The sequence below is a fragment of the Musa acuminata genome, chromosome BXJ3-1, assembly GCF_036884655.1.
Source record: "Musa acuminata AAA Group cultivar baxijiao chromosome BXJ3-1, Cavendish_Baxijiao_AAA, whole genome shotgun sequence".
Taxonomy (NCBI): Eukaryota; Viridiplantae; Streptophyta; class Magnoliopsida; order Zingiberales; family Musaceae; genus Musa; species Musa acuminata.
Genome location: NC_088349.1, coordinates 6490569 through 6504034, shown reverse-complemented (window position 1 = coordinate 6504034; position 13466 = coordinate 6490569). Strand labels below are relative to the sequence as shown.

Here is a 13466-nt window from a genome sequence, read left to right as displayed (position 1 = left end):
GTACGCATCTCATTATTTGAGTTGATAAACCATAATATGAAAGAAATCAAATGATTTGGTTTATTATCTTATATTTAATAGATAAATAATAAAAAATTTTAATTATGTACAATGAAACTCTAAATAAATAATATATTACTCACGATAATGACTTAAGTTTGTATAAGATTATTATCACTTCTTCATCTGAACTAACTTTATCTTTAATCTTTTTCTATTAAGAATTTACTTTCAATATAATAATTATCTTTTTTTTCATAAAATATCTTTTTACTTCAAGGTTTGGCCTTAGAGAAGATCCACAAATCCTTTTAGGTTCACCTCCTTATATTTCTCTAATTTCTAGTTTTTATATCAGCTCCTCTTCTCTTTCGCCCTCCTATGGCTCCTTATTCATACAAATTGTATGCATATTATTTTATTATAATAGGTTTGTATTCAAGGTATTTATATCATCAATACAAATATTTTTTAAGTTGTTTGGGCATCATTTTATTGGATTGCATCAGCTAAATCTCGAATCTTAAGTGTCTCAAGACATGTTTCACAATTTTTATATTCAGGCTATTGAAGTTTACATGACTTCTTACTGTTCTTCTCTAACATCATTTATACATATATTAGAGGTTTGAATTACTTAATATATAATAAAAAATAAATTTAAATAATTTATTACCTGATTATCTCAAATAAAACTATAATTGGTATAGCTCGAAACATATCTTAGTAGTATGTGGTCGCTTAGTAAGTCATAACTCCTTTACCTCATCTATTAGTAATAAAGCATATGGTACCTCAACATTTGATGCCTCGTAAGAATGTAACTATGACTTGCATGGTAAATAATATATTACTCACTTAAGCTTGTATAAGATTATTATCACTTGAACTAATTTTATCTTTAATCTTTTTCTATTAAGAATTTACTTTCAATATAATAATTATTTTTTTCATAAAATATAATAATTACTTTCAATATAATAGTTATAAAGGTTTGACCTTTATAACTAAAGAAGATTCACAAATCCTTTTATGTTCACCTCCTTATATTTCTCTAATTTCTTCTTGACTTTCTGTTTCTCTTCTCTTTCTTTCACCCTCCCTATGACTCTTTATTCATAGAAACTATATGTATATTATTTTATTATAATAGGTTTGTATCACAAGTATTTTTATCGTCAGTATAAATATTTTTCAAGTTATTTGGACACCATTTTATTGGATTGCATTAGCTAAATCTCATGTTCTTGTACTAACATCACGAATCTCTTTAAGTGTCTCAAGATATATTTCATAATTTTTGTATTCACATGGCTTCTGATTGTTCTTCTCTAACATCATCTATACATATATTCGAGATTTGAGTTGCTTATTGTATAATAAAAAATAAATTAAAATAAATTTATTATCTAATTATCTCAAAGAAAATTATAATTGGTATAGCTCGAAACATATCTTAGTAGTATGTGGTCGCTTAGCAAGTCATGACTCCTTTATCTCATTTATTAGTAATAAAGCATATGGTAGCTCAACATTTGGTGGCTCGTAAGAATGTAACTATGACTCTGCATGGTAAATAATTTAACAGTTTAATGATCTACAAACAATAAAAATCAATCATAAAGATATTTTTCCGAAAGAAGCTATAATAATAAATATGAATTTGATTCAACAAAAAAAAAAGTATTTATCTTATCAGATCTGTCACCTCAGGGATAACTCTCGAGCATATATAAAGCCCCCACTATCGTTTTATATTTGATCTCTGAAGTCAATACCTTCCCCTGGCGAACCGATCCCCAGAAGGAATTCTCCAGGTGATCCTGCTGCTTCTGTACGTAGTGCAGGTCGCCCTCAAGCACGCCACCAGAATTATCGTCTTCTCCATCACCTCTGACATGGTATTTCTATCGATCTTGCAGGCTTTCCTTTTGCTGCGGTAAGTATCAGCAGCCATGTGCTCCCAGGCAAACGGAAGTGGATCATCGTTATCTTAGGCTTTTGCCAAAGCTGCTTTGGTGATTGGCACCTGAACTCCCTGCAGAGACAAACGCGTGGAAACCATGCAATAGCTGTCGGCTCCTCCTCCCACTCACACACTTTAGTTTTGGACCAGTAAACAACATAGTGAAACACGGAGATCACCGAGTCAGCTCAGAAATTACTTTTCCTCTTCTAGCGAATTCCTCGGAGAGGACTGATCATTCCTTTTTCCGCTGTTGAAGCAGTCATCTGTGATGATTGCTGTCACCATTACGAAGCCAATTCTTCCGAGTTCGAACCAAGGCCATACAACGCAGCCACTCCGAAAAGCATACAAATTAAGGGGAGTATCTTGAACGTACACACATTTCCATGAGGTGAGGTGCTCATTGCTCGGGCGAGCATCCATTGAGCGGAAAAAGAAATGGAAAGTAATGCAGAGAAATATGTGTCGTTGCAGGCGATGATCCTTCAGCGGTGGCTATTCTCTCTCGGGGAATAAAGGACGGATTTGTGAAGTTAATTAATCATATCGATCGGGTGTGATCGACGCAACGCCAATCTAAAAGCAAGTTGAAATAGATTAATACCCATCAGCTTTATTTAATCTTCTATAGAAAAGACGGTCGGGTTGGGCTTATTTATTCGGTATTATATATATATATATATATATATCGATAAATTTTGTGGTGTGAAAAAATAAGATCGTAAATCAGAAATCAGCACAACTCGATCAACTCATTCATTATCCGATAATGATATAAATTATTTTAAAAAAAAATCACTTTACGCTTAATTACTCTATTTTTCTATTTTGGAGTATAAAAAAATTATATTTTTTTAGGCTCTTCGACTTAAAGTATTACATTCTCATGAATTATTTCATTAACTATGACTTGATACATCAAACCCTAACTAGCGATGAGAGGTCACTACGGATGGCGGAACTTAGTAGGTCACTATGGAGGATGAACAGTTAATAATTGCATATATTGTCATAATGGAAAAGATAAACTATCTTCAACTCTCATAAAGCTACCTCTATCGATCATAGAGTTATTCCAATCATCCACCTTAGGTGACCAACTTCATTATGCTCTTATCACCTTATAAATCTTCTACTAGTTAGATCAATATCATACAATCCAAGTGTTATTATTTTCAAGAAAAAGATCAAGGATCAAATGCTCCAAAGGACAAAAAAAAAGAGAAATCCATGGATTACTTTAACAAAGAACAAGAGTGTGTGCAAGGACAATGGAATATATTGTTGTTTCCCTCACCACCTGCACGATAACGAGTTGGTAACCTATTTGTTGCATCTCCAACTTATATATGTTGACATGCACAGTTTTCAGCTCTCTCTCTCTCTCTCCCTCCCTCTCTCTACATATATACACTGATCGTCAATTGTAGTTGAACGGAAATATGAATTCCAGTTGCAGTCTCCATTGTGGTCAACTCCGGCCTTGACAGTCTCTTTGTTGATGCGACCTATACAGTAACAGTGCCGACTGATGAGCTCCGATCATATCTGATCCGACCCAAATCTAATCAAACATCGAGCCGAAATGACCCGACCGGATTCAATTCCAACCGTTGATTATTGCGGCCTGATCCATCGAGGTACCGACTTTGTTTCTGTAATTAACTAAAAGCTTCGAGGACAGAGAGGACAGCTTCATGCTTCAACTTATCTTAAGAGTTTGAGGATCACATATATATATATATATATATATATATATATACTAATTCACATGAGCTTTAATTTGGCGATGACATACACGATTTAGTTATTTGGGTTGAGGATTCGAAAAAGCTCAATATATAATCAACTTTTGTAGGTAAATGTAACGACTTTAACTAAATTTCAAGAACAGATGGGAAACAAACAACTGAATTCCCAAATGTAGTCATTATTGTTCAAGAAAAATTAAGCGGAATTCGACAAGCATCACTGCCTGATTTGGCAAGAAGAAGGTTAAGATTCCCAGTTGTATTGATGGGCCAGGAGTCACTGCCAAATTGGATTCGCGTGCAGGTTAACTTTTGTCTTTGCCATTTGATCTGTATATATAGGTAGCCGCCTCATTGATATTGGCGTGTGCACAAGAAGAGAAGCATCATCTTCTTCTTCCTCCTCCCTCTGCAAATTCATCTACTAGTGCAACAAGTGGTGATGAAGACCAACACGGTGGGATTGCCCGAGACCTCCGCAGCATCCGGCGAGGTGCTATCCGACGCCTGGGACTACAAGGGCCGCCTTGCTGTCCGTTCCCGGACCGGCGGCTGGACCGGCGCCGCCATGATTCTGGGCATGCGTCTCATCTTTGCTTTGAATCCTTTGCAGGCTAGCCTTCCTTTCTCGTTTGTGCATGCATGGCGTCTAAACCATTTAGCTGCAACTGTTTGTAGTGGTGGAGATGAACGAGAGGTTGGCGACGCTGGGGATCGCGGTGAACCTGGTGACGTACTTGACGGGCACCATGCACCTGGGCAATGCCGATGCGGCCAACGTCGTCACCAACTTCATGGGCGTCTCCTTCATGCTCTGCCTCCTCGGTGGTTTCGTCGCCGACGCCTACCTCGGCCGCTACCTCACCGTCGGCATATTCACTGCCGTTCAGGCTTCCGTAAGCACTAATACCACCACCCCCTGCTCCGTTTCCGGTTGTATCTCCTCCTCGCTCACAGACTTATGGAACGTGTCCCGTGGAAATCGCGGCTTAATCAGGGCGTGACCATTCTGACCATATCGACCGCTCTGCCGGGGCTGCACCCGCCTCCGTGCGCCGACACGGCGTCCGGAAGCTGCGCTGAGGCCTCCGGGCTGCAGATGGGGGTGCTCTACCTGGCGCTGTACCTGACGGCGCTCGGCACCGGAGGGCTCAAGTCGAGCGTGTCCGGGTTAGGCTCCGACCAGTTCGACGAGACGAACAGCGGAGAGAAGGCGCAGATGCTGAAGTTCTTCAGCTGGTTCTTCTTCTTCATCAGCCTCGGCTCGCTGCTCGCCGTGACGGTGCTGGTGTACATCCAGGACCACCTGGGCCGGCGGTGGGGGTACGGGCTGTGCGCCTCGTCCATCGTCGTGGGGCTGGTGGTGTTCCTCGCGGGGACGAGGAGGTACAGGTTCAAGAAGCTGGCGGGGAGCCCCCTGACGCAGATCGCGACGGTGGTGGTGGCGGCGTGGAGGAAGCGAGGCCTCGAGCTGCCGTCGGATCCTTCCCTGCTGCACGATATCGACGCGAAGCAGGCGGCGGCGGCAGAGAACGGATCAAGGAAGAGCAAGGCGAAGCAGAGGTTGGCTCACACCAAGCAGTTCCGGTATGCACGTTCCCCCTTTCGGCATCTTTCTTTTACTGTGCAAGAAGTACTACCACACAACACACAGTTTATTGACGCTGCTCGTTGCTTCCTACTCTTAACAAGTAACAAAGGAACACTTTTAGGTCGTGTTTGAATCACTAGTCTTCTTTTACCTCATCCAGTAGTTTGATGTGTGGGAGAGACTATAGCAGACGACTCGAGAATTCCTGCCATAGTAGATGAAAACTCCGATGAATGTTAAGGATAAGCTCAAAATGTGTTTTTTGGCAAGGCTCCCCACCAAGGGCACCTGCCACCCAATAAATGGCCTTTCCCTGTGCAGTAAAAGAAGGAGGCGAAGAAGAGAGATGGGATCCTGATATTTACTCGACAGACCACATGATCGACCAATTTAGGCTGCCATCGTTCTAGTACTGTCGTTGTGGAAAGCATTAGACTATGTTGGGATGCGGAGAAGTGAACTGAGGGTACCCATCCATCCACAAGCCAAACATCCTTCTGGTTTGTGCGCGACAAGCTGGCACGAGAGAGATATAGTGGCAGGTGTGAAGCATCCAACGAGATTACTATGTCGATGGCAGCATATTGACACTGAGTTTTGGAGGTGATGGAGATGTGTCAGTCCATCTCATGTAAATTGCAGGAGCATTAACATGATTTGGTTGTCGATCCCGATTGAGAGCAAGCGACATGTGCTCCTGTCGTGGCTTCAACTGGAAGATGGACAGTCTGTGGAGGCCCGAGTCGAAGTGGAGGAGAAGACGACGCAGCAGCAGCAACGTTGTGCGATGGCTTCTCAGTGGCCGAAAGGCCGACTTAATTACTTGAGAAGCGCCACACCCCAACTATAGAATACTGTAGACAAATATGCTTTGCTGCTGCAATGTCGGCTTCTCAGTGTTTGGTCGTCTTCTTCCCTTGCAGTTTCCTGGACAGGGCTGCCATCAACGTGAACACTATCGCGGACAAGCACAGCAAATGGGAGCTCTGCACCATCACTGACGTGGAGGAAGTGAAGACTGTGATCCGGATGCTGCCTATCTGGGCCACGACCATCATGTTCTGGACCGTCTACGCCCAGATGACCACCTTCTCGGTGTCGCAGGCCACCACCATGGACCGCCACATCGGCCGCTCCTTCGAGATCCCGTCCGGCTCCCTCACCATCTTCTTCGTCGGTTCCATCCTCATCACTGTGCCAATCTACGACCGCGTCATCGTCCCCGTCGCCAAGCGCCTCACCGGCAACCCCCACGGCTTCACCCCGCTCCAGCGCATCGGCATCGGCCTCGGCCTCTCTGCCCTGGCCATGGCCTCCGCTGCCCTCACCGAGATCAAGCGCCTCCGGGTGGCCCGGTCGGATCCGGTCGCCCTCGAGATGGGCGCCACTGTCCCCCTCAGCGTCTTCTGGCTCATCCCGCAGTTCTTCCTGGTGGGCGCCGGCGAGGCCTTCACCTACGTCGGCCAGCTGGACTTCTTCCTCCGGGAGTGCCCCAAGGGGATGAAGACCATGAGCACGGGGCTGTTCCTGAGCACGCTGTCGCTGGGGTTCTTCGTCAGCACCGCGCTGGTGGCGGCGGTGGATAGTATCACGGGGCAGAGCGGCCACGGTGCGTGGCTCGCCGACAACCTCAACCACGGTAAGCTCAACAACTTCTACTGGCTGCTGGCGGCCCTGTGCCTGGTGAACTTGATGGTCTACCTGGTGGCCGCCAAGTGGTACGTGTACAAGGACCAACGACCGGCGGTGGACGACGACAGTGTGGCCCGGGTCGAGCTGACGGAGGAAACCTTTCACCATGCATGATGAGCCTCTTCTGTTCGACATCAGCTCTCCCTCTCTCGGCGACCTCCTTTCTTTTTGTATCTATGGATGTATACAGTCCTAAAGGTCCGATCGATCGATGACCTTCACTGAGCTGCACGTGTCATTTCATTCCACCAATGCATCGCATTTCAGTTATACCTACAAAAGCAATCCTGCATGGCTTCAGCTTCAGTTTATTCCATTTGGTAAGAAAGTAAAGAATCTTTGCTGCAAGGTCTGTAGTAATAATCAAAAGCAAAGATTTTAGATAGAATGGCACTGATAAAATGAATACACGTATCACAAGTTCACAGAGATTAATCTAACGACCCATTTGTTAGATTGCTCGAAGAACAAAACTGGTTGACTGCTAACATACTTCTCTGTTTTACCTTTTAACTCACATTGCAAACTACTTCCAGCACCGTACAGTGGGTTGCTGACAGAGTTCTGAAACAGATGCAAATAATCGAGACTGCTACTGTTTTAATATCAACACACAAAATTAGGGTATGCCATGTCATATGTATTGGTCCACTTTGCAACTCTGATCAACATCTGTAGCCAACATTTTGATAGCCAGGAAACAATTGGGAAGAGAGTGCAGCCTGCAATGACTGCAGAGAGGATAATGGTATCTTTTGAACGCTTCCATGGCACCTGCAAGCACCAAAGAATTAGGCAACCAGTATAACAAACATACATGAAGATGACAGCAAGCATCTCAAGACAGGAGGCCGCTTGGACACATGTAAGGCCTCGTATCGCAGGAAATTTGTCACCAAGCTGGTTCACATTTCCTTGAGCCTCGCCGAGTAAAATCCCTTGTGATCCCAAAACTGATCTTGTCAATTGTGCTTTGAACAATCACCCCATCAATCTGGATGCAAGTAACAAAATGAGTCAGTTCATAACATACCTTGGTGTCGGTTCAAAAACTTTAGGATCATACAATTTATAGATTGAAATAGCATAGATGCTTAATAAGCATGCATACAGCAGGACGGTCTTTATATGTGGCTCAGATGACTATTCAGTTCATCATTAAAATAGGAGATATGAACTTCATACACACATCATTATGCAAGTGAGAATGGTAGAATTGGTTTCTCACATTAGATATCATGTGTATGATCCCAATCTCATTCATGCCGAATAAACTTTGAGTTTGGTAATGCCAATATATGGTCCTATGTGGATCTTTTCCAGGCTTCCTCTCACACCTCAAGACCGGATAGGGTTAAAGTTTACTTGCAGAATAAACAAAGAGTAAAAGGTAAGGAGTTAATAATATTCTTTATATATCAGTACTGGACAGTGCAACTTCTTGTGACCATAATTTGATTACTAGATGCCACCAAAGCATGTGTGGGTATCAAATAAGTTTGCAGCTGAACATGGATATGAAACCCAGTACAAGAGTAATAAAGAGAAATAGAACTTGACTAAAGAGAAGGCCTGAATTTTGGACTGGACTGTGTAATTAGACTTGTACAGGTACATGTGTATATGTGCATGCATTTATGTAGAGTTTCAAAATTTTATAAGCTAACAGAGCAGAAATAGAGAATCTTAGAAGGTCTCTTCAAGAACAAAAGTAGAACCAATAGATACCAAAAATATAAAACTTTGCCCTCAGTATCCAAAACCTTAATACTAAAAATATTTCCCTCCAAATTAATGAGCAAGGTACTAGAATTCTAGTGTTCAATTTTCTAGGCAAGTATTTCAGAAAAATTCCAAATAAAAAGTGAAATGAAGAAACAAAAGTGAAATATTTTCAACACTCTGAATATATAATAATTACATGAGGATTGCAGGCAGTCTCACTAATTATGTGTTACATTCCTGAATCGGTGCATATATATGTATGTATGTATGTATGCACATGTGTTTGTGTTTGTATATATGAAGGACATGGAGACAGCTCCAGTGAGGGAAATCCATTGTTGAAGTTCAAAGATGTCATCCAGTAAAGCAAGTTGTTTGGAGTTGCTTTTTTTGAAGCAGCTGCTAACAAGTGATGATAAAATCTAGTAGTTGATATGGCCAAAAAATTAGACATGTGATAGATACTATTCATCTTAGGAGTAAATTAGTGATCAAATCCAGTCACACCAAAGAAGAATCTTACATGACTTATGCTTCCTTGAATTGCTGCTCTCTCTAGTAGCAAATTTACCCTGGGTGACATAGTCCCTGATGCCTGTACAAAGCAACTGATTACAAAAGCATAGGTCATATAGAATTTTGACCATTGCTCATCTTGGATTCACTGATATAACCACTGAGTCAAGAAGTTCAGCATGCTCACTTGTGGAGTCCAAGTTCCCTTTAGTTCTTTTAAATTCCTAAGCCGAATTTGAGGAAAAAAATCAGAAAGAATGACCAAAGAAAGAAGAAAAAGCATCAAGAAGATGCAAAAAGTAACACAACAGACATGTTGATGACAAAGATGTTTTTTTTAACTTCCAACTTTTAATCATTAGCACCACAAGCAATGAACAGATGTAGTGTTCCTCTTTGTAAATGTTAATTATAGAATGAAGAAAAATTCTGAAACAGAGACATTATACATCAGAGCCAGATATTTCATGTGATAATTGATTTCACACATCAAAAAAATCTTCATAACAGTAACATCAGTAGGAGAGCAATTGGTACAATAACACTACACAATTCTAGAAGTTACGAACTTTGCATCAACAAACGTAGTCTTTTAATAAGCAAAATAAAATAAAACTTAATCATGGGAAGTAAAGCTATTTAAAGAATAAAGACTCCAGAGAATTGGTAAAGAACCCTCCAACAATCGGCTTGAATTAAGATACTAGGAAAACAATTCTGGAAGAAAATAATGAACTTTAGTCCAAGAAAAGTGAAGCAATAAACTAAGAGAACTACACATCCAAATAATTGAGCAAAACCTTGATTGCTTATATGATTAATCAGCAAACAAAGTTCTATGCAGAATAGACTGAAAATTATTAGACCTATACCAACGGAGCATGCAACACAACGATATCTCGAGCCCCAAGGTCCTCTTCCTTATGCAGGCATCGATTTTTTGTTATCCGGATCAACGAATCAATAATAAAAGGTCAGGCACAGAACTTGTCATCTCATGCACAAGATAGTATTAGAGCAAAATATTCCCTAAACATTACAACCATACAGAATGGTAAATAATAGCTCACAAGGTCTACAAAGAGTCATAAAAGTAACAATGTTGACTTGCGGCCAAATTTCTTTTAGCTCTTTATTTTCACAGCAATTTTGTCCTACTCTGTCCAAATGATAATATTATACCTGCATGAACAAACATCATTTTCTTGCAAAAGCTTAGTTGGGTTTAGATTGACAGCTCAAGAAAAAAAAAGAAAACCTCAAATTTTGGTGCTCTATGGTGATGATTCAGTTGTAAAATTAATTTAAAGGGGCTGCCAGGTTAGTATTACAAAACATTTGAAAGTGAAAGCAAAACACAATGACCTGTGTGATTTGGTGAAGCATGTCTCTGTACTTGCTAGTTTTTGGTTTAGTGAAGTCGTAGGTCAGCCGATGCAGCACAACGGCTCATGGCATCATTAACATCCAGTAGCTTCTCAAGTAAGGATTGGATTTCCATCTCCATGGACTTCCATGATCTGCTTGATCCTATAATGGCTGATTCAGTGTCTCCATAACCTGAAATACCCATCAATTTCTCTCAGTTAAAAAGATACTCTCAGTTGACCGTCAAGGACATAATGGCAGGAGAAAGAAGGAATATGTACATAAAATTATGTCTGTCATCTAAATATGTTTCTTAGGATATTTGCAAATGAGCAAGTCATGAGATAACTAAGCCACTTATTCAAGGAAAAAATTTTCTCATTATCTAGTAATGTCTATCTATCAAAAAATATTCGGCTGACAACCAAATGCACAACCCAAAACCTAACCTTCTCCTAAAACATTGTTATAGACCCATGCTTCATTAGACGAAATCATCATTACAATTTATTTATGCTATAACTTTTAAAGAAATCTACATAAAATGAACTTCACAACCGTATGCACTTCACATACTTTCTCTGTCATCACATATTTTTAGTTTCTAGATCATTGTGCACATAACAGACACATGCTAAATGCAGCAAAACAATTCTAACTGATGATTTTATAACTGTTAGATGAATAAATAACTGAACTAAGTTAAGACATATCGATTGACAATATCATGGAGCATGTAGCAGGCCTTGTGAATGCAAAGTATCTATTTTGGCACAGAAACTTGAAGAATGAAGTAAGGGCAACCCCAAGAATAAGTCATGCAGAAGAGCAATTTCAGGCTATGAGCTTAGCCATGTTAAGAACTCAGGCATCTAACAGGGTCTTGGTAAGCTGGCCTCAAACATCAGCCATGCACATCAATGACAGCTCATTTAGGGGCACCTTTGGGGACCACTCCTCTTTGGGTACCACTCCCAGGCAAAACTGTGTAGGTCCTACCTCAGAGCAGTCAATTTCACTATTTTGCTACTATTACATTGATGATAGCTGCCAACTATAGTGTCTAGACAAAATAGGTGCTCAAAATTGTGAAAGGAGCCAATGCTATGCTCTGTCATCTTTCCCATCTCCCTTGATTCTTCTACTCTTTATTCTCCTATCATTATGAATTCATCGTTTTGAAATTATCCCATTGCTAACATCTAATTCCATAATAGAACTATCTCCAAGTTGATACTCTAAGAACAAGTTAGTATAATCTAGATGCAAATAAAAAAAAAACTTATATGTAAAAGAAAAAATAAACTTAGACAATCCTCAGACTAAGGTTTAAATACCGGCCCATTACCAGTTTTGAATAAAATATGGTACTGGTATACCAGAAGTTACCAATCTATACCACCGAATATCATTGAATAAAATACAAAAAATAAAAAAATGATATATGTACCAGTAGGTGTTGAGAGTTTCTAAAAAATAGAGACCATAACCGCCACACTTGTTCAAGAGCTTCAAGACTTGCCAAAACATAGCTAGAAAAGCTTAAAATTTGATTCTAATGGCTGGTAAGATTGGGCTTCAGACTCCAAATTTTACGAATTTTTGTCATGATTTTTTACATAAAATTCCTTCCTCCTATATCATCTGCAATTCTCAGAAGATATCCCATCCATAAATACCACATAACAATAGATATCCCCTATTCCTGATTGGCAGTTTATAAACATAGATAGGACAACTAGTCATCCTTAACCTACTCTTTATGAAGAAGGAGAAAAGGTTGTTTATAAGGCGCCAACTAAAAAAATGCACACAAACTCGTAACTAAAACTCCCTCTTGATTGTTTCATTGAAACAAATATCTAAGATACATGTGCAAACACAATCATCTAAACGGCAAATAGAATGTCCAATTCTAACTTGATCACCAAAATTGACTCAACCTGTTTAAACAGTGATAAAATAGTTAACAAGTCAGCCAACCAATTGGCTACACATCAAAATTATGTAACTCTAGTCAACTAATTATAAAAGAAAAAAATGGCACTCGATTAGTTCTATAGGACGACTGATCTGAACTTATTTGCCACACAAATGATATTTACCACAAGTAAGCAACAATCTATACAAACGTCAAAGAATTTCTCAAATTCGTCATCATAAACACCCTAGAGTTTTCCTAGCATTGTTGGCTGGGTCCATATCAACCATGAAGCAAGATTGGAAACCAAGATAGGTCCATGAGAGATTTGGCATTACCTAATAAACCTAGAAGTCTAGTTGAAGGACAAAGGATCTAACAAACTAGTTAAAGTTGAGTTCATATGATCATAAAGGAACTCCACAAATTCCGTCGTTACTGTAAGAAGCAACTAATCTGCAAGGCACAACGGAGGAAATGATCCGATGGAACACAACCCCCAATACCATAAACGAAAACACACACAAGGCACTAAGCAGTTGACAATGTTGGAAATTTTGATTAGGTATCGAGTCCGAGTCGAACCTCTGGCAATGGACTTCAGTCATTCCGTTCAAACTAAACCTAAAAAGAATCATTCAAAATTCGAGGATCAACAAGGACTTCCGATCTAGGGATCGCGGTGAATTCATTCATTTGCTCCAAACCTCAAATGAAATAGGGAAACTAAGAAGGAGAGAGAGAGAGAGGATTTAGAGAGACCGGAGGACGAATTAGTGAATCTAGAGGCGAGCTTGGCGTCTGAGGAGAGCTCGACGTCGGGGTCGCTATCGATCTTCCTTGCTTCCATGCGAAGCTGCTCCAACCAGATTCTTGGAGGCCCAGGGTCGAATCCCCCATCCCTCCCCTTGTTTTTAATATTTAAAAATATTA

The 13466-nt window shown here is 40.3% G+C and overlaps 1 protein-coding gene and 1 pseudogene across 1 annotated transcript; one reads left to right on the top strand and one right to left on the bottom strand.

Moving 5' to 3' along the window:
• The first annotated feature begins 4098 nt into the window (after window positions 1-4098).
• Window positions 4099-7273, top strand: LOC135629649 (protein NRT1/ PTR FAMILY 6.3-like). The gene is made up of 4 exons (XM_065137351.1): window positions 4099-4298; window positions 4399-4616; window positions 4718-5307; window positions 6235-7273. The coding sequence occupies exons 1-4, from the start codon at window positions 4163-4165 to the stop codon at window positions 7115-7117; spliced, it is 1827 nt and encodes a 608-aa protein (XP_064993423.1). The 5' UTR covers window positions 4099-4162; the 3' UTR covers window positions 7118-7273.
• A 328-nt stretch (window positions 7274-7601) lies between these two features.
• LOC135629650 (Golgi SNAP receptor complex member 1-2-like) lies at window positions 7602-13433 on the bottom strand (annotated as a pseudogene).
• Window positions 13434-13466: the final 33 nt, after the last annotated feature.